At 46.9% G+C, this 26,535-nt stretch overlaps 1 protein-coding gene across 1 annotated transcript; it reads right to left on the bottom strand.

Moving 5' to 3' along the window:
* Nucleotides 1–567: 567 nt before the first annotated feature.
* On the bottom strand, nucleotides 568–26,535 carry Snx18 (sorting nexin 18). Its single transcript, XM_034523520.2, has 2 exons — nucleotides 24,745–26,535; nucleotides 568–3,233 (listed from the first exon to the last, which is right to left on the bottom strand). Exons 1-2 carry the CDS (start codon nucleotides 26,336–26,338, stop codon nucleotides 2,980–2,982), a joined length of 1,848 nt encoding a protein of 615 aa, XP_034379411.1. The 5' UTR covers nucleotides 26,339–26,535; the 3' UTR covers nucleotides 568–2,979.

Raw genomic sequence — 26,535 nt, 5'->3', positions numbered from 1 at the left:
CCAGCATTTGAGCCGGGCGGTGGTGGCACACGCCTTTAATCCCAGCACTTGGGAGGCAGAGGCAGGTGGATTTCTGAGTTCGAGGCCAGCCTGGGTCTACAGAGTGAGTTCCAGGACAGCCAGGGCTACACAGAGAAACCCTGTCTCGAAAAAACAAAAAACAAAAAACAAAAACAAACAAAACAAAACAAAACAAAACAAAACAAAAAAACCCAAAAAACCAGCATTTGAGAGTCTGCTGTCTTGTTAGCAGTAAACACAAGACAATGGTGGTACCAGGGAAGCCTGAGAAACTCCCATCGCCACACGCTTCCGGCCAATAAACTCTGATGTTTCACTTCCAAACGTGTTTCCCCATTCAGGGTGTGAACTGTGCCTTCAGATACAACCACCTAGAAAACTACACATGGCTGTACAACCAGTCTTACTGTGCTGGGGTTACCACCCATAAACAACTCCCTGCTCCAACAACTAAAGTAGTAAGCCCAGGCTCAGGACCACCCACCTAATGTTATACATAATTACATACCAAAATTGCAAATTCTAGAAATAAAGACAAGTGATGGCTTGAAGGGCGTGATAGTTTATTTTAAAAACAGAAACGACAAAACAAAACAACAACAGTAACAAAAACCGGTACCATGCTGATCACGTGACCAGCATACATGTAATGGCTTTTCTCTTGGGTATTAACATTGCAGTATGTTTAGATACTGAAATGTTTCAATAGGACCAAGAACGTTAGAGAGTAAGGATCATGGATGAAAATGGACACTAGTAAGTCTGCTGCATTAACCCACAGAATTCATTTAAAGTCCCATGAATCGGTGGCATTATGCTACGTGGTTAGAAAGGACGAGAGTTATCTTGGGAGGAGGCAGCGTGAACTTTATACTTCTTTGTACTTTAATCTTTAGTTTATAATTTAAGCTATGTCCACCCTGGCTAAAGCACAATCATACAAGACACCTCAGGTAATGTCCTTGCTACTATTGCACAAGTTTAGTAATTTTATTAAAAGAAAAAAAAAAATCAAACCACCATCAAAACAAAGAGGCACATAAATGTGCCGTTCAAATCATTTGAAACTCGGAGAGCTTGCTTCTTCAATACCAATTCAAACTTAAATGCTATCATTATAACCTCCAAAATTCTGGAATAAAATTAATTTTTAAATATATATGGGTTTTCTTTATCTAACTGTACTTTGCAGTCAACGAGAGGAAGTTGCTTTCTAAGAGAACAGGGCTTTTGGCAACAGTCCCATGCGCCTGCAGTAAAGACAACGCCACATGATGCCACGTCTGCCTCAGAGTTCTGAAGTACAAGGATTTGACCAGAGGTCAAAATGATCACAATCTGTTCCTAAAATTTCAACCCATATGTGATTACTTCGTAGAGAGTAAATGTGCTGTTAAGTCATTATCCCACTCGTCTTTCCTTTTTTGACCTTTCTGAAAGCTGACCCTTTTGGGTAACTGTGGATCACCTCCTCTGAGACTGGTCTCTGTACCCCTACCATATCAGTACCAGGGTTTCTGGGGTGGTGGAAGTGTAGGTCACAGGGACGGCAGATACAGGTACCTCAGCCTTCAGTGACAGTTTTTACATCTGTAAACTAAAGAATCACATTATTTAACTCAGCAACTACAAAAAACATTTGAGATTTGGGCATTTCACACCAGAACCTCTTTGTGCTTTTTAAATGAAGCTGCTTGTGAATCTTTTTGGTATTTATCAGTCATTTGTAGTTCCCTTCTAATAATAAAAGACAATATTCAAAATAACTTTTAAGGTTAAATGTTCTGAGGGGGCTTTATCAATATTTAGTTTTAAAAACAGTATAAATCAGTATTTTTTTTCCTTCAGTACTGGAATAAGTAGAAATTATTTCTGGTCCCTCTGTTAAGTCAACCAACAGCCCTTCTCATTGCGCACAACACTGAAATTTACAGACATCCCTGAAATTTTTTTGATTAAGTAAACGAGTGAATCACAGTGGAGTCTCATTCAGTTAACAGTGTAGATCCATTTGAAATAAAAACAAAAAGCTGAACATCAAAAGAAAATTTCAAGCTAAAAAAGAAAGAAAGAAAGAAAAAAGACAGGAGACCCTCCCCCAAACTAAGATGGAGTGCGTTCTCACTGCTGTTTCTATACTTTATCTCCGATCGATCGGATTCCTCCTTCTCCACGTGCTAAGGGCATTGCTGAAATCCTCAGGCCCAGTCTGTGTGACACTTGAGTCGAGGCCATGTACTACAGCTGTAAGGGAATATGGTGCACTGCCTTTTCCCCTTCGAGACTTCACATCCAGAGACATCTCATGCCTCTAACAGCCAGCATCTTACCAGGCGACGCTTCCTGTGCAGAGTGATGGCCACTGCTTCTCCCACCGCCCCTAGAAATGGGAGTTTTTCATCGGCTTGTCACCAATACGCCCGCCTTTCACTCTTGCCATCAGAAAAGTTGGGGCTCAAACACAGGTGGGACAGAAAGGAAAACAACCAGTCTAAAGGCACAAAGTCACATAGCTGCTCTAGTTGGAGTTTGTAAACAGAGAATAGGTTGAATTTAGGTAATCTCGATCTATGAGACTAAAAAGGCATCCACAGCAGGCTTTTATCCAGCCAGCTTCTTTGAGACTCTTCATGGGTTTTGAGGTCTACAAAGTATACACTAATATACCCATACTTCAAAAAGCAATAAGGCAAATAGTATAATCATTATCCAAAAGTTACAATGGTAGTGTAGGCATACATAGTATAATTTAGTTACAAAGTGTGGTACTATTTCTGCTACATAACCATATTAACTGCTTCTTTCCTACGTAATTATAGATCCAGCCAGGTTTCAGCTCAGCACACAGCCGTCCTGTACCACCGCCTGGAGTTGGCAGCAGCTCTTAGAAAGCAGTTCTGTTCTGCTGCGGACACTGTCCTTGAACTGGAAACAAGAGCGCAGCCCCATGTGCAGCCATTAGACGCTGTCGTACTTGTGAAGCGCTTCCTCCAACTTCTGGGTCACTTTTTGGAAAAATATTATTTGTTGTTGTAAAAAATGCTGCATCTGTGATTTAAAGTCTCTTACTCTAATTTGATGGAAGTGATGGATCTCGGCCAGCGTGGCGAAGGAAATAGTGTTACAGCGGTCTTGAATGCCGTCGGCTTTCTGGGCCTCCATCTTCCCTTCTTCCACATGCCGACGACTCTCCTTTACTTTGGTAAGAGCTCCTGTGGTCAAAAACAATAATTAATTAAAATACATACATACATACATACATACATACATACATGCATGCATATGCATCCCAGTGACATAGCTAAGTATTATACAGAAACTTGGATACTGTCAGTACTTGTCTAAACTATTTCAGCATCCTTTGGAATTCAAAATGGTGACTGTAAATGCCAATTTATAAAGCAGTCTGGCCAGCGCTCCAACATCACTTACCAAGACCAATGTCCCATATTGAGCAAGCCTCTGTAGTATTTCTTGGCATGCTATATCCAACAAAAAGGTACAAAAATTTGTCCTTTTAAAGATAAACTCCAAAGCCACACTTTTCACGTCCACAACCTCTAAGACTATTACCATGCATATTAAGAGAGTCATTTGTGAAATAATGCCTCATAAAGGATGAATCCCCTTTCCTGAGGGAAAAAAAAATCTCACTACAGAGCTACTGTATAAGGTCAGAGCCATTCCTGAATCATGTCAGTACCAATTCAAGCTGGAAATCAAGAATGGTGGGGGAGGAAGGGGGTCTGGATAGTGCTGCAGTGTATAGTGAAGCTGTCTGGGTACCCAAGCCCATGGCAGACTCACTCAGAGCCTGTGCCTAAATGGTGTGCCTGACAGCAGGGGGTGATGTATGCATGGTACCTTCTCGGGCAGCAGCATCTTCTGGGAGACCACAACTGGGACACTTGCATCTTGAATGATTAGAGGTACAGGGGCAGTGGGTTTTAAGTTTGCTCTAATGACTGCTTCAGAAGGTCACCGAAAGTACCACAGCTTCTATCTAGTACTGTGGGGGGAGGGAAGGATTGGTCATTTTTACACAAAGGTGGGCTCTCGCTCAGAAGCATGTGCCACACAGAAGGCAGGGGAGGCAGGACATGAAGGTATCTACTGGTTTCAGGGCTGAATAAATGTTGATGCTCACATCGTCTGAACACATTTTGGCAGTTTTAGAATGGAGATATCCAAAGGAATGTAGAACTTATATGACTAAAGCATCTAAAAGGCAGAGACTAGAGAGCGTGGAAGCCAGGAGTGGGACCCAGCAGTCTGTGAGTGTGATGCCTGAGGAGAAATCTATTCAGAGTTATGAGCTCGATTTTCCCCGGGGAGGCCACCTTGTTTCTAACTTCCTTCAAATCTGAAAATTCAGAGAGTAAACCAGTATTCAACTAAGGCTAAATAAACAGTGTGCTTTTCAAAATGCTATGTTGATACTTTTTGTAGAAAACACAGGATCACCTCACATATGCCACGCTCTACCAACGAACTCCGGTGTGGCCCCGCCCCTGCTTCACACTATCCAGAGTAAAAGTGAAAACCTGCCAACAGCAAATTTTACCAAGAGAAATGTGTGTCTGTGGAGAAATGTACATACCACACATTTTTCATGAGCTCTTTCTAAATGAGACCTTTCATTGAAATGGGCAGAGTCCCAGAGCAGCAGGGTACAGCCCAGCAGGGGTAGACATCATTTCTGGCATCATTCCACCCTGCCACTGAGAAGGATGCTTTGCTAGGCAGAGAGGCAGCTAGGATCCCCCTGAGGCAACACGTGGTTTCAAGACTTGACACCTTCAACATTTCTCCTAGCCTGACAGCATCAGTAAAGTTTTAACATATGCCTGCTCTGTATCATTGCGCGCGCGCGTGCGTGCGTGTGTGTGTGTGTGTGTGTGTGTGTGTGTGTGTGTGTGACAGGGTCTCACTGTAAACTCCTGGCTGGCCTGGAAGAGAGAGAACTCACAGAGAACAGTCTGTCATTGCATCCTGAGTACAGAATTAAAGATGTGCACCATGCCTGGCCCTGCCTGCTTCCTGTTAAAACGACCGTACCCCCCACCCCCACATGCGTTTTTGGAATATAAGTGAGTGTCTCTGTTACGTTTGTACAGGCTTCCCACATATGTACAGATATAAAAGATAAAGAGACTTGAACACTCTAGAGGGGCAACACTCTAGAGAAAAAAATAGTTCAAAAGACTTCCAAAGATATAAGAATCCATGATTTAAAAATGGCAGGAAGAGGAGAGAAGAGGTCTTTGTGATTTGACTGTGTGCCTCTGGAAGCCACAGTCCGGGGTGCAAACACAAGAGACAAACTCTACCACTGACCACTGAGCCACACAGTGTGCTGCCATGGCTGCACAGTGCACGCCCTGCTCAGGTGCTGGTGCAGTATATAATGGTTGTCTCACTGTGGTGTTCTGGCTCTTCAGCAGAGAAGGGCGTTTGGGAGTGAAACACGGCCCAGGAACGTGTGTATGCCCCCCTAAACTAAAGGCTAAGGAACTCTGAGCAGTTAGAACTGCCAAGGCTTCCAAGTCTGAGTGTTCAAGGGGCCAAGAACCTTCAAGACTGAGTTTTCTTCCACCTGTGACTCTATTAGGTCAATGGTATGGAGCTGTTCCTTTTACCGCCCATGCACCGGCTTTAACTCATCTATGTAAGGAATACCGATGGTGACCCAAATGTGATGGCGACCCAAATGTGCTTACTGTGTTGACTTTGTGGAACAGGTAAAATCAAACACGTGTCCTCGACTCCCAACCCTCTGTGAGCTCACCAGGGGACCATGTGGCAAGCACACTCAGGACAGACGCACCAGCCAGACACAGTGATACAATACCACAAAGCTCAGAATTCTGCATGGGAACCAGATGTGCCTTCCCAAGGTAACACAAATCATGACACGACAGAAAATGCTCCTCAGGCTAGCTTTACTACGGTTGCTCAAAGGGTCAGCTAGAGGCCATGTGCTGTGCTAAGGGTAGTGGGGATATAGGAAGGAGACAGATTAGGGAACGGACAAACAGTAAGTAAATGGTCATTGTCAAAGACAGCCCTAATATATGCCAGGCACCATGCACACTGCCCGTGGCCTCACTACAGCTTACTGCAGATATCACTACTCCTATTTGAACAAGGAAATTGAGAGTTGTTCACCATATGAGCCTGAGACTCACCCAGGTAACCCCGAGAGAGGTGGGATCTGAATGTGTAACTGATTTCAAAGCAAATACCATTAACTATGCAAAAAAGGAGCAGGAGCCTGAACAGGCAAGCAAGGCGGGAAGGGGAGAGAGGGTCCTACCTACAGCCAAAGCTTCTCTCCTGGCTGCAGACTGCTGGTGTGCACACACATGCGTGCATGCATGCGTGCGTGTGTCTGGTGTGCTCACACGTGAATGCACACATGTGTGTATGGCAAGGGAGGATGGACAGGACGTGTGTACGTGAGTGTGGTGCCTTGTTTTATCATTCTCCACCTTATTCCCTTATAATGTTATTATCTCACTGAACTTGGAGCAAGACCAGAGTTAGCAAGCCCAGTGACCTTCCTGTCTCCTCTCCTCCCAGAGTCCTGGGATTACCAGGAGGTGACACCATACCCAGCTTTGTGAGGTAGAAGCTGAGATCCAAACTCAGGTCCTCGTGCTCAGTACAGTACTCTTACACAAGGAACCATCCCTCCAGCCCCTGACTTTTGTTTTAAACATGTAATTCAAAGGGCACTCTGAATGTTTAAAAGAAACTGTTTATGTTTGACAGTTTTCTTTTACTAACCTAATTCAACTTACTAACTGAATCTGTAACACTTTTTATACTTAAAGATGTATGGTTAAATATTGAAAAAGTACACACTACAGTATCTGAAAGTCTAAACACAAACTCAAACCTGGAAGGGAGTTTTTGTATTTCTTCTCTTTTTCTCCATCTACTTAGATGCTACGGAAGATGACACAAACTGTCAACTCCAAGCCAAAAGATTACCATACTTTAGGAATGTCTGGGTTTATTTGATGGGTAAACCGTAACATTCTGGCAAAAGACAACTCACTATTGTAAATATAAAAGGACAGGACTGAGTGGATGGTAGAATGAGTGCCAAGAGCCAATTCCACTTGGAATTCCAGATGACCCATTTGATGAAATTCAAGGTTGCTGGCATAGTACGTCAAGTCTGCAACAGAGAGATGAGCAGGAAACGTGTCCATGAAAATGTGGCTCTCATACAAGGACTCGAATCTTTTTTGAGGTAACAAAGTACGCCTAAAACAGTCGAGAACATGTAAACGGTATGTGAAGGTGTGAACGTGTACTCTCACTGGTGAGAGCTGTGCACACTCAAGAGGGTTCTGCCTCCACCAGGGAACTCTTAGCCTACACAGAAAGGCCCTGTCTCAAACTGCACCCCTCTGTCACTCAGGATGTAGAGCAATCTCTTTAAATAATGTCTTCTATGATTTATAGCTAACTTAGTTCCTCCTAGAACTACTTTTCAAAAGAAAGCAAGATGATTAAAAAGAAAACAAACTGATAGAATTGTACTGAGACACTAAATGGAAGAAAACCACCAGCCGTCTACAACACAGCTTCGGTGTGGACCAGCAACCTGGCTCACCTATAAAGTCCAGAATCATAACTCAGGGGGCTTTCACATCTGAAGCAACATAAAGTTTCTTTTTCTTAAAAAGTAATTATTTTTGCACAGGAAAGCTGTTAAAACTTTGTGTTTTATGACCTCTAACAAATAGACAGGTAGCTGGAGTGTTTTCCTTCCTATGAACAAGATTAATTATTACAATTCCTTTACTATTCCAGACTGGGAGTAAATGGAACACTGGCAGACGTAAACAGCCCAAACCATAGACACACACAGAGAGTATGTGAGCACCTGAGAGGGAAAGAGAACTACTTTTAGGGTTCTAGAAGCTTCAGTCTGCCCCACCTCCACTCACTGAGCTCTGTCTTCTGAGTTCTCCCCAGAGCAAAGTAAACACATTTTCCTGACAGTGATGCTCTGACCAGCTTCTGTGGGAAGTGGGCTAGGACTTGGTTTTTGTACAGTTGTCCATTCCTGCAGCTGACAGTTCTCTAGCTGGGAATTCTGAGCAACTCCCCACACTTCCCATCTTTTCGTGTTTTCAAAATAAAAGCAGTTTGCAAAATTTCCCATCAAACCTAGCATATAAGGAGAGCTGGGGAGGAAAAGTGGGCAGAGTCAGCTCAAAGCAGGCTTGCTCCTTCTCTAACAGTGTGTGCACTCTGAAGGGTTTGGGGGACAATAGCAGAGGCGCACACACTACAGCCTGCGATGGCACAGGAACGCAACCCTGAAGCTGTCTCCAACTTTGGAAGACAGTAAGATAAAGGCTACAAACTCTGCCCAGCACAGAACAAAGGGACCACACATTTCCACCAGAGAATCAATGGGGGAAACAAGTGAAGGTCTCGGAGGCTCCGCTTCTTAAGTGGCACCACTACACAACACGTAGTATCGCCATGTCGCTTTAAAACCAAAGAGGGAAATGAAGGGAGGGGTGAGGAACTATGTGCCAAGGTCCAAGGTCAAGGAGGCACTGTTAAACCAAAGATCCTGCGATGCCCACAGTTAGGGTGGCAGTTTCTGAAAGAAAGGAAAGAACATAAAGGCCAGACCGAAAAACGGCAAGTGAACAGTTCTCAAACAAGTACAGACGAGATACACATGAAGAAATTCCAGTCATCAGGAAGGCAGAAATCCTAACGACAGGGATGTTCCCTCTCACCATGGTCGGAATGGATGTCGCCAAGTTAAGAAAAAACAAGAGAGAACCAGAGGAGAAAAGCAAACGCCTCGAGCACATGGTGTTGTGAAGCGGGGTGTACACTGGGTTGGTGGACCGTAAGGTGCTGCAGACGCTGCAGGAAAACCAGCACACACACCACAGACACCTCACCTCACGATTACCAGCTTTAATCACGGGAGGTAAATTCTGGAGTCAGCCAAGGTGCCCCTCAATAAATACATGAATAAGGACAATGTGGCGGGCATAGAGAATGGAGTATTATTCTGCGATAAAGACGTACAAATTGGGGCCGCAGAGGTGGCTCAGTCAGGTCTGTGCAAGCCTGGCACCCACAACCCCCATAAAAGCTAGACACAGGGGAGTGCCCTTGCAACACACCCCACATACTGCCATGCGGGGGCAGGGGGCAGAGGCATAGGGTCTCTGGGCTAGAGGAGAGTCTCTGGCAGTCTAACTCCAGATTCAGTGAGAGATCTAACAGAGGTAGACACTGGTGCATACACGCTCACACAGCAGCACTGCAACATGGTGTCGGTGTCGGGGGAATCCCACATGAAGTGAAATATAATACTCACTTTAAAAGACAAAAATATCACGTTTCTCATGCAAAATCTAGATTTTTTTTTTTTCTTTTTGAAGAGGAAAACGAGAAAGTAGAAAGAAGGGGAACTACATGGAAGGAAGGGGCGGAGACAAGAGAACATGAGGGCGGGACGATGCTCAAGGTATATTCCCAATGTGTACAAAAAAGATCACAGTAAAATCCTGTTTCCACATAGTGAACTTGTGCTAGTAAATAACAGGAAAGCGTGTAAGCGATGGGTGGGAACGGTTCCTAATGGGACGTTACTGGGCTAACAGACAGCCACGCCTGGAATAACCCGAGCAGGAGAGACGCACTGACTTTGAAGGGTCTGCTATAGAGCATGGTGTGTTCTTCAGCAGAGATGTTGGGACGCTCGTGGGTCAGAGGACTCGCTTCTTACAGGAAGGTGGTGAAACCAGTTGCAGCCTGAGTCACCCACAGGAAATGTGCTTCAGACGTGGGCTCCAAGCACAGGAAGGGGCCTGAAGTGAGGTAAACTTAAGCAACCTCCCCAGAAGGCTGTCCCAGAGCACCAGACCGGCCTCTAGGACACTCTAATAGCCCCCTCCTATGAGGGGCTCTGTGAAAGGACAAAGGGGCAGGGGGAAAAAAAGCTTACATTGTGGTGGTCTGAATAAAAATGGCTCCCAAAGGCCCATAGAGAGTGGCACTGTTAGAAGGTGTGGACTTGTGGGGAGTGTGTCTCTTTCCCTTCCTGTTACCTTTGGATTAAGACGAAGAACTCTATAGCCAGGCGATGGTTGTACACATCTTTAATCCCAGCATTCAGGAGGCAGAGACAGACAGATCTCTGTGAGTTCTAGGCCAGCCTGGTCTATAGAGTTCCAGGACAGCCAGCACTACACACAGAAACCATGTCTCAGAAAAAACCAAAATCAACACCACCCCCCCCAAAAAAAAAAAAACCCAAAAAGATGTAGAACTCTCAGCTCCTTCTCCAGCACCATGTCTGCCTGGACACTGCCATGCTTCCTGCCATGATGACAATGGACTAAACCTCTGAACTATAAGTCAACCCCAATTAAATGTTGTCCTTAATAAGAGCTGTCATAGTCATGGAGTCTCTTCACGGCAATGAAACCCAAACTAAGACACATGTTGAAAGGGACCTTTCTGGTGAGAGGGACGTTCCTGGTGAGTACTTAACTGATTAAATTAGTTGGACAAATTATCTGGAGTCCTCTATAAGAGGACCAAAAGTTCACTCAGCTAATGGTTTTATTTCTAAAGGAGCAGCCAGACCCCTGAGGTAAGGCTTCCACAGACAGTGACTAATCCCCAAGCCTATCCTCCAGGCCTGACAGACTTGAGAGGTGAGCTTCAGCTCAGGCCTGGGTGTGTAGGGCACTGCTGGTGCCAGGTTTCCTTCCTTACTTATTTAAAGCTCAAAGGTGCTTGAAAGTTTTTGGTATAATTCTAGAATCTTACAAGTAAGAGGTTGTCACTTGTCCAGAATGTCCCAGGGTTTTGTGTTTCAAAGAACCCACCATTCCCGCCTGCAAGCCAGCCTGGCACTTGTTGCTTTCACCCTACACAGGAGTCTACAGGGGACTGCTAACAGCTTTGTGGGCATCCATAGGTACGGTGTGAGCTGAGCATCTCAAGGTAGCATGCACGCAAGCTCATGCTGCATTCCAGTACTTGGAAGCAGATGCAGGAAGCCAACCACGAGGCTCAATATAGTGAATTCCAGGCTAGCCTGTGCTAGCCATAGAGACCAGGTCGTCCTAAAAGACCAAAAGGGACTCTTTCATGTTCCATATTTTGAGAGTTAAGAGGAAGTAAACCAATGTTTTAACTTTGTGGTTATGGACAAAATTTCCTAAATTCCAATGCAGACTCTGTAACTGCAAACTTCAGTAAGGTTCTTTCTCACACCTACCCAGTTCCTACCACCTTTGGAAGGAACTTTACCCCACACTTCCACCACTAGAATCAGCTCCACAAACCCCCAAGGTCTCAGATTCACTTCTGTCCCCTTCCCACCTTAGTGTGTTACCAGGGTAGGGCCCCTTGCAAAGTCTTATCCACGAGCAAAGCCAGAGAAGCTTGTCTTTGCACTGGCTCCTTTATCAGAAACATGTTACTCATGTTTTCGATAAATATGGAGCCAAAAATTTAATTATTAACAAAGTTTATTAATATCACAACATTAAGGAGTCAAATTCTACAAGTGAGTAATGACTAAGGAAGTCGGCGCCATGTGACAGTGTTTACATACGATGCCATTAAATGATTTCCCTCTGTGAAAAGCTACTGCCTCCCAAACATTCCACACCACTGCCTTTGCAGAGACCTTGGGCACACTGCAGCTCTGGTTTTAGTGCAGTGACAACCCACCTCAAGCCGGGCCAAGTCAACAAACGCCCTGGCAAACCGGCTGCTGCCTGGCTGTCCTGCTCCACTGGGACAGGCAACTTTCCTAGCGCAACAGACCCAGCAAAAGAGACAGGAAAAGCCCCTCCTCACAGGCTATATATGGCCTTAGGAGTTGCCCCAACTCCATTTAAAAACTTGGCAGGGATGGTGCGGGGCTCCCTCTTTGCACCCCCTACAATTCTCCCTCAGCACCTCAGCCGTCCCTGTTTTGTCCCTCAAAAGCCATGAACACAAAAGGCCCGCTCACTAAGCAACAGGGATCCAAAGGCTGCTTTTTTCCCTTGAAAGAGAAAGGGGGAGTGTTGGTAAAAACTCATTTGATTTTGAAATCACAAATGTGCCAAAAACATACATGGTAGATATCTTTTTGGTCTTCCCACAGGCTTTCTCAGAAAACAGAGGCCTCGGTGTTTAGGGGCAGGCGGAGGACAGAGTGCAGGGATGGGCAGTATGGTCAGTAGGCGGCTGGGGTAGTTTCATTCCCCTATGCTACTGATGCTGAAAGAAAATGCTAATTTAGCCAAGGTGACCTACTTCCTTCTCCTCCCTCTACAGGTCCCCACACCCTGGCAGCCCTCCTCCCTCCATCAGCCTCTTCCCCACTCCTTTTCTTCCTCCCTTTGGGTCTCCACCCACTCTATACGCTATGTAGAACCTGGGCAGTCTGCTGGACGTCCGCCTGGTAGCAGCATCCAAGCTGCCTCAGGAGTTCCGTGCATTCAAGTCACACTAGGATCTGAGCGCACTTACGCACTCTGCCAGTGAGAGCAACATTTTGTCAACTTGTATCTGTTTTTGAGACATGGACCTACTAGGTAGCCCAGCCTACCCTTGAATTCACAATCCCTTAAACTAAGTCTCTCAGAGTCCCAGGATTACAACACCTGGTCACAAAACAAAGTTTTGAAGGACTTAACTGGCCACTGAAGCCAAGCACTAAAATATGTAAAGGTAAATTAATTTGAATTTACTTTCAACTTGTAACTGCACACTAAGTGAAGAGAAGTCGAGCTATTTTAAGACAGCTCAGACAAGAGTGAGCCCTGGCTGCCTGTTAATGGAGATCAACAGCAAAAAGACGCATTTACAGAATTCCATTCTCTAAGCTCAGTTTGGTCCTAAAAATAACAAAATAAGTTGCTTGTTCGTGGTAAAAGCCTTGCTATCCCCTGAAGAACCAGTTAGCGCAACACAGCTGGACTCCAGTGACTGCGGTCAGGCAGAAGGACCCTCCAGCATGGATGAGAACATCCAAGAGGCACACTCACTAACCGGAAGTTCAGTTTGACTCCTCCCTCAAATGAAGCCTGAAGTCACCGGGTCTCTTGCAGTTTATTTGTTAACAACAAAATGTCCATAGCTGGAACTTCATAAAGGTTATGATGCTTTAGCTCCTGAGAAATACTAAACCTGGGTGGGGATTAGCTCAGCGGGGAGCCATGACCAGCAGGCAAAGCCCTGAAGTTGATCTCTAGAACCAAGGAGGTTTTACAATACTTCGTGACAGAGACAGTAGTTCTGATTCTGTGAACACAGTATGCCTTTACTTCAGAAGAAGACTGAATTCCAGGGTGAAAAGGCTGGCCACCCTCTATATGAAGACTTTAAAAATATGAGCATTAAAAAAAATACAAAGCAAGTATCATTTCTTTTCTCCAATGTTTTCTGGACATAAAATCCCACTAAGCAGTGTCAGCCAGCTACTGGCACTTACAGTTAGCAGACTCTTCGCAAACAACCCCAAGAATCATACCAGTGAGAAGCTGAACTCAGAAAGCACTTCAAGTTGAAGTAAAATCTTGGTTTCTTTTGTTTGGGAAGATACAATGGAGCTTGGGCTAGAATCAAATCTACACAGGCTGCTAAACAGAGAAGAAGCTCCCCACGCTCCCCACGCTCCCCACGGGGCAGGGGCAGAGCCAGGCCAGGTCTAGGGGGAGGAGGCACAGGAGCCTGGGGGCTGTGAGCTGGAAGCCCAGAGCCAAGGCTTCCCAGGAGGCTGGGCTGCACAGGCAGTGTTAACCTGGAACCACAGAAATAGTTCCAGAGGATGTATTTTTTGCTGTCAAGTATTTTCTCCTTATAGTATCCAGCTTATAACTGAATTATGATCCTCTTATTTCTTTCACTGTGCCCACTCCATGAGGGCTGCCCCTGCACACCACCTGATGATCACTAAGCTTGGGGGCAGTTCCTAAATCAGCCACTTTAAACTGAAACCCCCTCACTGCCACCACCACCATCACCACCACCACAACCACCACCACCACCATCACCACCACCACTACTACTCTCCCCCACCCCCTTGTTTTCCCTGCTTCCCTGTATTTTTTCTGGCATGTCTGAATGTCCTTGGGTAAGAGAACAAGAACAACCAATCAACCAGAGATGAAAACAGAGGACCTAGAAATGTCAAGTTTAAAGGTATACTCAAAATAGGAGCCTTGAAGAGCAAGCACATTAAGAGATGGCCATGCTGTTCTCTGTATTGGATAAGAGTATCCACTGTGTACAACAGGAATCAAGTGCCCTGTGAATACAAAGGCATAAACCCCCAGGCTCCTGGAAGGCTCTGCTGGTCCTTGTCAGGAGCTGGTATCATTCATTTATGCTGCCAGCCTCAAGCAGAGGGGCTTCTCTGTTGGTTTATTTAGCCAGAGCCCCCTTCATTGTAGATCAAAAGAAACCGGAGTTTTTCCTTTAATTAAAACAATGATGGATCATCATAGTGGATGCATGCCTGCAATTGCAGCATTAGGCTGGGGAGGAAGACATCCATAAACTCAAGGTGAACCTGGGCTACATATGGGGACCAGTCTGTAAACACAATGCAAAACAAACAGAAAACAACAAAGCAGCCTGAGCCGCAGGATTTCCTGCAATAACTTTGAGCCCCACTCCTGTCTCCTCGGCCCACTCATCCTCTCTCTGTCTGTCCCTACTGCTGGCCTCAGCCTTTCCCTGAGGTAACACAAGGCTCCTGCACACAACCAGCACCACACCAAGTGCTGCCACTCTAACTAGCACATGTCTTCATGCTTCCTAAAGTTGGATCTACAGAGAACACTAGGTAACAAGTGGGAACCTCGGGCTTCCACAGGAACGACTCAGTTCCCTCCTGTGAAGTGGTGGTAATAGAGGAGTGTCCATCTCAAAAGCTCCCGTGAGGTTTAAGCAGGCACAGTGAATATAGAACGTGAAGTGCCACACCTGGTACATGGTAGGCCTTTAAAATATGCTAGCTACTTTGAAAGTGATCAAGTTGAAAAACCTCTACGGGCTGCCACTGCCAACTGCCAACTGAATCAAGTTCATTTTCTAGCAAGGATTCTAGTAGTGAAAAGCACACCAGTTCCAGGGGAAAGATCAATTCAAATCCTGCTTTTGACACGTTAGCTGTGTGGTCTAGGATTCATTTAACCTCTCAGCCTGAGCTGTGAGGATCGCCATCAGGGGAGGTTGGATAGCTGTACTGAATTGAACCGCACCACCTCAATCCTCATCCTCCGGGAGACAGTCTCTGCACACGTAATTAGAGAGCTAATGTCAAATGTCAGGCACACCTGACAGAGCAGGCAAGGAGGGACAGAGCCAGCCAGCCAGCCAGTTACACAGGGAGATGCCATGTCATGATGGGTAATGGCTGGAGTGGCCACCTATAGCCAAGCCACCCTGAGGCCGGTCAGTAACCAAGAATGGAAGTGGTTTCTGCAGAAGGAGCGATGGTTCTGCCAACACCTTCATTTTGGGCAGCCAGTCTGCAGAAGTGTAATGAACACATTGCTACTGTTTAGTCACCCAGATTACAGTGACCTGTTAAAGCAACCCTGGGAAGCTGATACAGGAGCTAATACCAATGCTTAAAAACATTAAGCACTAATTCCATAAAAGACAGATGTGTGAAGCACTTGTTCAAAGAACTGTGACATAATGTCCCCCGTATGCCTGGAACAGTAAAAGACAGAGCAAACTTGATAAACAGCAGCGATCGACACTTGTATCTCCATTCCACTAACCTGCCTGTCCTTTAACAAGAGGCTCAGCAAACATTTTCTTTGAGAGCTAGACGGTAAATATTTTAGGCTTTGCAGATCAACAAGCAAAACTGGGGTTATTATGCAGGCACTTACAGAACCATTAAAAGCATAAGCACCATCCTTAGCTAACAAGCACCTTCTTCGTGCACCTGGCCCCGGGGCTGGAACCCAAAGACTTCTGCTTAAAGCTATCTCCCAGCATCTACGCTGGTGGCTCCACACTTCATACTCATTTTATATCCCCTCTGTCTACTTTTACAGACAGAAGTTCCTGTCTCTTCTTCATCATCCCATGACACGGAGCTCCATTCAAGATTTCACTATGTCTTGACTCAATTATTTCAAAAGCTTCTCATACCATGACCAACGGACATGCTAACCTGGCCATATTAATACCCACCTTTTATAACACTCCCTCCACCACACTGAACAGCAGCTGTAAACCCCAGAAACTTAACAGTAATATAAGCACTTTTTGAAAACCACTAATGTCCACACAGCATGCATTTGACATTCAGATTCAATAGATGGGTGGGCCCAGCTGATTCTGAGAGCCTGCCAGGACTGATTTTTGCATACACAGTTTCTTTAGTCTGGGAACTGTTCCCTTCCTGCTTGCAAATCTGCAATTGCTTTCAAAACTTATCTTAGAACAAAATTGTGCAACTAAGAATACCTTCTCCTGATCTACTTCTATCAGTCTATGCCACGACTGTGTGTGTGTCATGTGTGTACACATTCCTTCACAGACTTCATTGGTTCTAGCACCAATGGTCCTGCTGCTTATCACACCCATTCTAAAGCATATCCACGACCAAGCGGGTAGTCTCCATCTATGTTCTTCCAAAAGTCAAATACGATTATCTTTCAAAGTAGAAACCAAATACCCTCCCTCCACCCAGACCACACAGATTGCTAATGCGAGCTGACAACCCTTCTCTCTCGATCTCCTGGATTCTCATACACTTATTCTGAGGTGAATTTGCCTTTTATCTGGATCCTCTGTACACACATCCTACCCAACAGAACAGTGAATTCCATGAGGCACCACCTGCTCTGAGCTCCAGGAATCCACGGTCATCAATAACACAATTCACACACGTCTTTGTGCTCCAAATTGAACAAAAAGGGCTCCATAAAGAAGTGCGTGTTTGTGAACTATATCTCTACATGTTCAAACACCAAGCACTCCAGACAAAAAAATATCATGAGGTACGTATTCATGTCCCTCCTTCCAGTGAATTTTCGAAAGTCACTTCAAAGCCACGTAAATCTAAGACTTTAAAATCACTCACATATTAATGTCTTCAACCATAAAGTATATGCAGATCCTACCTTCAGATCCTGTGCACTTTTAAATGAAAACAAAAGCACCCCCTAAGTCACTGAAAACATCTCTCTCAAAGTCAGCCAACAAGTTTATTATTATTATAATAAGTCCCCACATTTACTCTACAAACATGTATTAAGCACTTACTACAAACATATAAATTAGTGTAGCTATATAATGCAGGAACACAAAGGGGAGACACCAAATTCCAGACGATCACCAAGCCCAACACAGGACTGCTTAGAAAGGGGTGTGCCCTCAATAGAAGACTCCAAGCACTGAGGCCAGATCTGGGGTTTCTGTCTGTGCTTCTGCAAGGAGATGCAATCTATCTACGAGGCTTAAACAAAAGTCCCTTCTAACCTGCAGACTGCATCTTCAACACAGATCTCGGGTGCCTGGGACCTCCTTGCCACTTCTACTGGTCTCCTGTTTGTACCCTCTCCAGTCTCTGTGCCATTCTTTTTCTCAGCATAACTGGGAATGGCCAAATGGATGCCATCCTTTCGCTCAAGTTCCTCCAAGAGGATCCATCTTGCTTGAACTTTTAACACGTCCTGACAATAACCCACAAAGCCGTACCAATGTGATTTTCTGTGACTGCCTCTCCTACTGTGACGGCCTCTAGACCCAACCTTTGACCTCCTGGCTGTTCTTCAACCTCCCTAGTCCACAGCCTTGTTACAGAGGAAGCCCTGCACAGTCCTCCACTGCAATGCCTGCAACTTCCCTCCTTCACAGTGCTGCCTAAATCCACCTTTTCAGTGAGGTCTGCGGACCATACTCCTCTGTGGTCCATCCTGCCTCCTACACCCTCCTGCCCCTGCTCCACTTCTGAACAAGTATCATATCTGTTGTGCACTACGGTTTGCTGTGTCTGTCTTTCACTGTCTCCCCCTGCTAGAATGTAAGCTACCTACACAAGGGCGGCAATCACTTGGGTCACCGATGTAAGCTTGGCAGTGCTTAGGTTATGATGTCTACTTAAATATTTATGCAAAAAAATTGAGTTTATTTTTTAGAAGCCCCTATGAATAAACTTAATGACTGTGCCTTTCTCCCTGTGACCATCACCCAATCCACTAAATAACGCACAGAGGAAAAACCCAATCACAGCATGAGTTACAAAGCCATAAAAAAAAAAAAAGGGGGGGGGGGGGTAGGAAGTACCCAACACCCTGGATGAAGTACTCGAACTACAGCTTAATCAGCCTATATACCCTCCGAGACAGCTAGTATCAGGTGTTTGGTCACAATATGAAAAGTAAACTATTTAATTGATTTTCTTTTATTTTGGGAAAGGAGATTGAATTTAAAGTTCAAAATAAAGTTCTCTTTGCAGACAGGAAAAAAAAAAAAAAGCATTCCAACCAATTGCTTTTTGGCCCCATTCATTATATCCCTCATCCGGGTTCTAGAATTTGCAGAGGTGTTTGCTGAAAGTCCTCACGGGCGGCCAGGAGGCCAGGTACTTTCCCTCTAGAAGCATCTGATGAATGAAGCCAGGGATACATGTTTACTGATCTGAACTTAATGTTCTTAACATTGTCAGCTGATAAAGGATTTTCATGCTCCCAGCTTGCAGTCACGTGGTCAGACAAAACAGCATTGAAACCGGCCTGAAACAATATCTAAATGTTTACTGCAGTCTTGGGCTGTTTTACCTACAATATAGAAATTATGTTATTTAACAAAGTAAAAATCATCTAAACAAAAAAGCAGTATCTAGGAAATCCAGAAAGTCATATCTGCACAGATGTGGGGAAGGATGCTTAGAAATGTTGAAGGCATCTGCTCCTGCACAAAACTAGTCTATCTAATGTGAACAATATACTGACCATTCCAGATACTATTTCCATTTATCCCTCTGATACAGCAATACTTCTGGTACTCACTATAGAACAACCTGATTAAAACAGAATACCCAGTGCTGTACTGTCGATCCCTCCAGCTTTTGCCTGTGCCTGCAGTTCGGTGGTAACAGGCTGCTGGGAGGGAAGGTACACTTTATATGAATTGTGTTTCAGTGGAAATTAATTCCCATTCTTTGAAAGCACCTTCCTGTTCTTAAAACCGAACATTTAGTAAGTAAGTAGCTACTGAGAACTTACATGAAGATCATAATCTTCATGACGGCCTTGAGGACGTCTCCCACCTTGCCACCAGACATTGTGGAGGTTCCAATTACCTGTTCCAAGTTGGTTCTACTCACTCATGCACAGACCCCACGCTGGTCTATACAGGCCTGGTGCAGAGCCATGAAGCTACACACAAGACTTCTTGGCCGCTGCAGCTCAACTGTCAGGCCCAAGCCTCGCAACCTCCCTTGTGCCACCTCCTTTGTGCCACCCGTGCACTAAGAACACACCTTGTTTCCATTATCCCCAGGCTCTCAGCAACCTGGCTCAGCACCACTCTGCCTCAGCAGGATGCTCACCCACCATGTATCAGCCATCCAGAACTCACTGAGGATCAGAGTGCTGTCTGTGCCTCCAAAAAAATCTAGTCTGTGTTGCCTAAACACCAGCTGCCAGGTGGTCCAGTCTGTCTTCTGGATACAATCCCATTAAACACAGCTCAGCTACCGGACCACTTTACTGGTGACAATCATGCATTACTGGCTTCAGAAATGATACAATCCAATTTAATCGTTAACTCTGGTTTTAAAACATTAGAAATAATACAGCAGATTTTTATACAGCTGGCAAAAAGGAACCTAAGTTTAAAGGAAATTTCTTGTTTCCTAGTGAGTCACAGAATTTCTCGTGCTTGGAAACCCTAAGGTGACCTGACAGGGTGTCATTTCTCATCAAGAAGGGAAGTCCCATGGAACCCAGGGGTGCCAAGAGTTCCTGATGGAACTGGCAAGGAATGAAAATCCCCTGCCACCTCTCAGTTCAGCTGTGATTGGCTTCCCAGTGGGGCAGACAGGATTGGAGAGTTCAAAGCTTAGAAAGTACTGCTGGGCAAACGGAGAGACATCCATCCAGCTGCTGGGCAGGACAGACGCGGAGCAGGAGGAGGAGTGGTCCTTGGCCAGTCACATCTAAGCTTTAACCAAGCAACTGATTCTTCTACTTCAAAAACCAAAGGTTACTTTAGTTCTGCTAAGAAAATGACAAACTGGGACAAAGGTCACATCTAGAAATGAAGTCAACAGTGAGGGGGAGGGAGAAATGATCCAATTGAGATAAAGCAGTTAAACTCAAAGAAGGACCCGCCTCAATTTTGGGCCCAGGGGTTTCAAAAGGATGAACTTGCAAACAGCCTGCCTCCTTGGCCCTTTCTCTGTATTCCTGGCACCACCTTCTTCAGGCTATTTTTAGCACAGGAGACAGGGGCACTGAATGAAATCTGGGGCACCAAGGCCTCACCTTGTCTGCCCTGCCCGGACGCTGGCTATCTTTAATTAATGTCTGAGGGCCACAGGACCAACCCTCCTCAGGTGGGTGAAAGGCAGTACAGTGGTGAAATCCTACCCAGCAGGCCAGGCAGGCCAGCTTCTTGCCTCCAAGCCTCAGGTCCTAGGGCTAGTTTTTGGTTGAAAAGGCAGTGCCATCTGGAACATTTAGAGAGCAAAGAAATAGAGTTTGCAGCATCAAGTGAAGAGTGTGAAGACAGGACCCCCTTTCTCTCTAGTCCTGCTTCTCAGGGCACAAACCCAATCTCACGGACAGGCATCTGTCACTGTTGAAAGTTCCACTGGGCAGCACTGCTATAGCTCTGGAGACCCCGTCCTAAGATTCTTCTTCACACTGGTTATCTTTCATCATGGCCTGATGACTTTTTCTTTGGAATAAAGAAACTGCTCTACCTGGCTCCCTCTAGGCCTACATTTATAAGCGAAGGCGAAAACCAGGGGCCTCCTCATTTTACTGTTATGGTCGTTCCCTACTGTGATACCAAGAGATAAATGGAAAACTTTTAAACCATGGGTTGCTGCCATGCAGATGTAGCTTTCATTAACTGGAGAAGCTCATTGTCTCATTGCATCTTTGGAAAGCAAAGGGAATGTGCGGTGACTCCCATAATAAACACTCTCCCATATACCGCCACCTCGAAGCCACTGGGCTTCGGCATTATCAAAGCGCACTGCGGGCAGGAATGATAAACAGAGAGAAAATAAAACGCTACCACTGAGGGAAGCAAACTCAGAGCCACAGGGTTTCCAGGGCAGCGCCAGAGCTGAGCACACACACTGCCTACAGACCGTCCACAGAGCTGAGAGCACTCCTGTTAAGTCAAGAACAACCACGACTGCATATTCTAAATTTCCCTCCAGACTACTACAGACTACAGCAACCCCTCCAGCCTCCACTTCACCCATTTCACCCATTAAACTACGCAGGTCTAGTTAGCTAAGAGCCCATTAGCTGATTTAAAAACACAATTCTAGAATTATCATTTAGCTGATGAAACCATATGTCTCTCTTCACCTTTGCTCAAAGCACTAAACCAAGACCTTTGTTAGCCTAAGCAGGAGCCAGCCCGCCATATTTAAGAATACCCACTCTCATTCTGCAGTGGGGGTCTCAACCAGGATGGCTCAGAGTCCCAAAGGAGGCCAGTGTTGTGTTCTGAGACCTGAGGCTCCCAGGGTAAAGGACTGGGAAGACAGGGAGCCAGCAGAACCTGTTTCCCCTCCTGGGCTGCATCAATTACACTCACAAGGGAAGTTAGGTGTTGCCACAGAATTACCAAATAGAAGGAAAACTACCACAAAAACACACTGAAAGGTTTCTAATTTGCCGGAGACTCTCAGGAGAGGGGTTGCTGAAGCCCCAGCCTATGGGACAGTGCTGTTCAATGGAACTCTGAACAATGATGGAGATGCCTGCGCTTCCTGCCCAACCTTCTGGTCACAACTCACTTAAGCACTTGTTACCTGACAACCATCATCATGAGGAACTGAGGTTCTCGTCAGATTTAACTTAATTTACCATGTACTCAAAATGAAGCACTGCCTTTCCCTTAAACAATGAGAACACCGGGTTGGGAGGGGGGATGGGGGGGGGGAAACGACATGTTTTTAATTTCTTAACTATAAGATTTCTTCTTAAACAGAAATATAAACTTTGGATCACCTACAACAAAATACTGGCAAGACACTTTGGGTTCTTGTTTGTCTGTTCTTTTTTTGCTGTTGCTATTCTCAAAAATCAGTTGGGCCCTTTGATGTGATTATACTTTGAGACCTTGGATGGGGAAAAAAACCAACCAACCAAACAAAAAACAAACAAACAAAAAAAACCAAACAGCCTCAAGCAGTAAACAAACTCCCAAGTGCTCAGGTTGAAACAGTCATTCCAACACTACAGCAACTATGCAGTTGAGGAGAGTCGCCAAGCTCCCTAGCGTGCTCACGAAAGCTTCCCCAGGCTGGGGCAGAATATTAATCTCATTTGTACTTCCAATCCTTAACAGACACAGCTTGTAAGCAAACACAGGCTCCTGTACACTACACACCAAGGTGACAGCAGAAACAAGATTCATGACCCATGCCTGCAGATGTTTAATCTCTAGAACTGTTTAAACCACATAAAACAGCACTAGTTTTGAAAAGGAAGGATTTCCAGAGCCTAAGCAACAGGAGACAATCCAAGTGTTAGGATTCAGGGAAAAAAGTTCATGACTGACTAGTCTAAAAGAACCACGGCCATTCAAGCAGCCCTTAGGACAAACACAGCCTTTCCAATACACAGCTTCCACAGCAGGCTATGTCAAAGGCCTGACTGACAGTAAAACCCACGAATGAGCCCACACAGAGGTGAAGCAGACACCTGCCCGCCCCCACGGGTGTCTGTGCTTGTTCTGCCCTCCTTCAGTGACTGCCAAGGCGTTCTGTACAAACTCAGGGAAATTCCTAAGTAGGCAGCCAGCATGTGACCTGACTGAAGTAATACAATGGAATTTAAATGGTAACGTCTTGCTTTAAAGACTTAAAATGTCGCTGTCATTAGCAGTGGCCCAGAAGGTAAGGATTCATAAAAACTTAGGACCATAAAGAATGCAGATGACGGCTGAATACAGGCCAGCAGCAGGATTATTGCTCAAAGAGCTAATTCGGCCTTAGACTGTATTCGTACATTGCAGATTGTCAAGAAAGTTGTTATTCTCTAGGAAACTAGTTGGCAGCAGCAAGAATGGACTCAAGACCTTTGAACTTCCCCCATCCTCCCATCCTATTTAAGAGTCTGGGGCCTTGTCACACTGAGAAGGGGAAGGAAAAGGGCAGAGAGGAAGGAGATGGCAAGGAGACCGATATTTCCAAATGGCTGAAGGCTTGACACAGATTTGTTCTGTCTGCTTCCAGAGAGCCAGAAAGACAATCGAGAAAGAACTTAGTCGAATACAAGAAAGAAAAAGCCAAAGATCAAGTATGTTTACAAATGCTCTGTCCCACGTGGCAGGGAAGTGAGCAGCAGGTCACCCCCACCCAAGGCCAAATCTGGTCATCCATGCAGCCTTCTTCCAGCCCAGGATGCTACAGTAGGTGACTGCCACCTCCCCCACACTGGACCTCTAGAGGCAAGGCCATGTTCTTACTAGCAACACCTACCATCTCTCTTTCAATCAATGGAGCCATTACATCAGAAAGCCAGCTTGTGAGTAACCTCAGGTCAGCCAGGCATGACTGCTGTAGTTTACAAAAAATCATTTGCAAAGTCAGTGCTTTAACAAAAACCAGCAACACACCCAAACAACTAAGAGCACTCTGACGTGAAGCCGCCACAGCGAATTCATGCTCTCAGACACAACATTCCTATTTCACCCCAGCTAGTCTCCCACAGCATTTTCCTAAAGAACGGTCCAAATGTCAGCTGGTTAACAAACTCCAAACCCAGAGTAGGAAGAGCGGAGTTCCCGAACGTCGAGGGCCTTTAGGCCGTTTTGCAAGCTGACACAGGAAGTTCCCATGCTGCCCCAGCACTGTGAACAAGGTTGGCCAAACTCCCCTGCCACAGCCTAAACTGAGGGGAAAGCCTGACTTACCTTTATTCACAGGCATCCATTCTTCCTATTGTCCCTCCTATCTCTGCCAGCCCTGCAGTGTTCAAAGGGATGCCTAGCCAGGCCTGAATCCCCTGCTAATTCTGCCCAGTCCACAAGCTTACAGATCAGAGCCGCTGATTTCACTGCCTATTCAAATTCTGAAATGACAACACAGTCTGAAACACTAGCACTCTGAAGAGTGGCAGTCCCTGACTAGAAGGAGCAATTTAACAACCCACTAAAAAACCCTGTAAGCAGAGTCCCAACAGTCCACAACCCTAAGGATCCCCAGACATGGAGAAAGACCAGGAGCCTGAAACCAGAGTGGTCCTCCTATCAAAGTCACCACTAACAACCTTAACAAAACATCCCGTGCTGCCGGGCAGTGGTGGCGCACGCCTTTAATCCCAGCACTTGGGAGGCAGAGGCAGGTGGATTTCTGAGTTCGAGGCCAGCCTGGTCTACAGAGTGAGTTCCAGGATAGCCAAGGCTACACAGAGAACCCTGTCTCGAAAAAACAAAAACAAAACAACAACAAAAAAAGAACATCCCGTGCCGCCTGCCCTACAGGCCAGGCTTTACCTTTCTGGACATGGATGATGTCTGGGAAGTTGGCCAGGTGCCCCTGATACAGTGCTAACAGGTCCATGACTGGGTCCAGGTCCTGCCTGGGCTGCTCAGCGAAGAGTTCCCCGATGGCATCATAGGCATCTCCAGTGAAGGCAATGGCCTGATTCAGACCCACGGAGAAGGCCTGCTGATCCAGCTCAAAGGCTTGGCTAAGGCCCCGGAAGGACTGGCCCACTTTCTGATACTCCTTCTTGAAGCCAGTCACCTGCTTGCGCGCAAACTCGTTGGCAGTGTGGTTGAGCTGCAGCGCGCTGTCATCCATCTTCTTGGTGAAGCATTTGAAGCCATCGATCTTGCTCTCCACCTCCTGCAGGTCCAGGGCGGCGGCAGGTGGTGTGCTCAGGGTGAGGAAGAAGTTGGCGCCTACCATCTCATCCTTCTCAGCCTTCCGCTTACCCTGTTTCCAGGCCTTCTCATCCGTGCTGCTGGGGCAGGTCAAGAAATGCTGGAATACATCGCACTGCGCCAGCACCGGGTGGCTGGCCATGTGGTTCATCCACCAGATCAGACCCTTCCTGCGCTTGGAGATGAAGTCCTCCTCGAAGCGCCCAGTGGCCTGCTTCTCGGGCAGATGGGGCACGGAGATGACCGGGAATTTCTCCGCCAGGCGCGCATACAGCCAGTCGAAGTGCTTATAGCGCCTGTGCACCGGCACCTGGGTATGCGTGGGCACCAGCTTGTAAGAGATGTAGCTCTTCATGCCCTTGAACTTGGTCTGCTTGGTGGGGTCGTCGATGGTGCACTGGAAGGGGTACGGGTTCTCCTGCCACTCGGGGCCGTAGGGACCCAGCACCACGCACAGCTTGTCTCCATCCTTCACGAAGCCTGACGCCTCTCCCAGCACGAAGGCCTCCCCGCCCGACTTGACGAAGGTGGAGAAGCGATTGAGGTTGCGGCTCACCGTGGCCGAGCTCTTGGCTCCAGACGCTTGATGAGGCGGGGGCGCCGAGACACCGCGGGAGCCCAGCGACAGGTCCGAGCGTGTGGACAGGCGGTAGCGGCCGGCAGCGCCGCCGCCCGCCGACGACGAGCCGTCGAGGTCCGGGTAAGCGCCGCTGCCCAGCGCGCCTGGCTCGTCGGCCACCGTGGAGCTGTCGTCCCACTCGTCGTCCCAGTCATCGTCGCTGCCCAGGCTAGCCTGGTAACCACCGTAGAGCTGCTGGGGCGAAGGCTGGAGGGCGCCCCCGCCGTAAGGAAAGCCGGCGCTGGGCGGCTGGAAAGAACCCGGCGACGCCTGCGGCTGCAGCAGCGGCTGGAAGGCGGCGGGCGGCGCGGCTGGCAGAGGCTCGAAGCCGCCCGGTGGCACGTTGGCGTAGCGGGCCGGAGCTCCGGAGCCGCCGTCGGCCGGAGGGCCAGGCTCGGGCGCACGGATCACCTGTACGTACGAGGCCGGGAAGAGGCCGCGATCGCCGCGGCTGTTGATCCCTTCGAGCCAGCCCTCGATGTCCTGCTCGCTGCACAAGCTCAATACCTCGTGCTCCCGCAGTGAGATCTCACCGGGGTTCTCGGACTTAAAGTCGTAGAGCGCCCGGGCGCGCAGCGCCATGGTCCCGTGCCCGGCGCCCCGAGCCCGGGCCGGTCCGAGGGCCCCGCGGTCAGTACCCGCGCCCCTGAGCGCCGAAGGGAGCCTTGAGGGCAGCGCACCGTCCCCTTCTCGCTCCGCTCGTCCTCTCCGTGCAGATCCGCTCTGCCTGCAGCAGCGACTGCTGCTCCGGGCCGCCGCCGGCCGGGGGCGGGGCCCGG

Source organism: Arvicanthis niloticus, chromosome 19 (assembly GCF_011762505.2).
Source record: "Arvicanthis niloticus isolate mArvNil1 chromosome 19, mArvNil1.pat.X, whole genome shotgun sequence".
NCBI lineage: Eukaryota > Metazoa > Chordata > Mammalia > Rodentia > Muridae > Arvicanthis > Arvicanthis niloticus.
The sequence above is the reverse complement of the archived record's forward strand: the minus strand, read 5'-3'. Positions and strand labels throughout refer to the sequence as shown.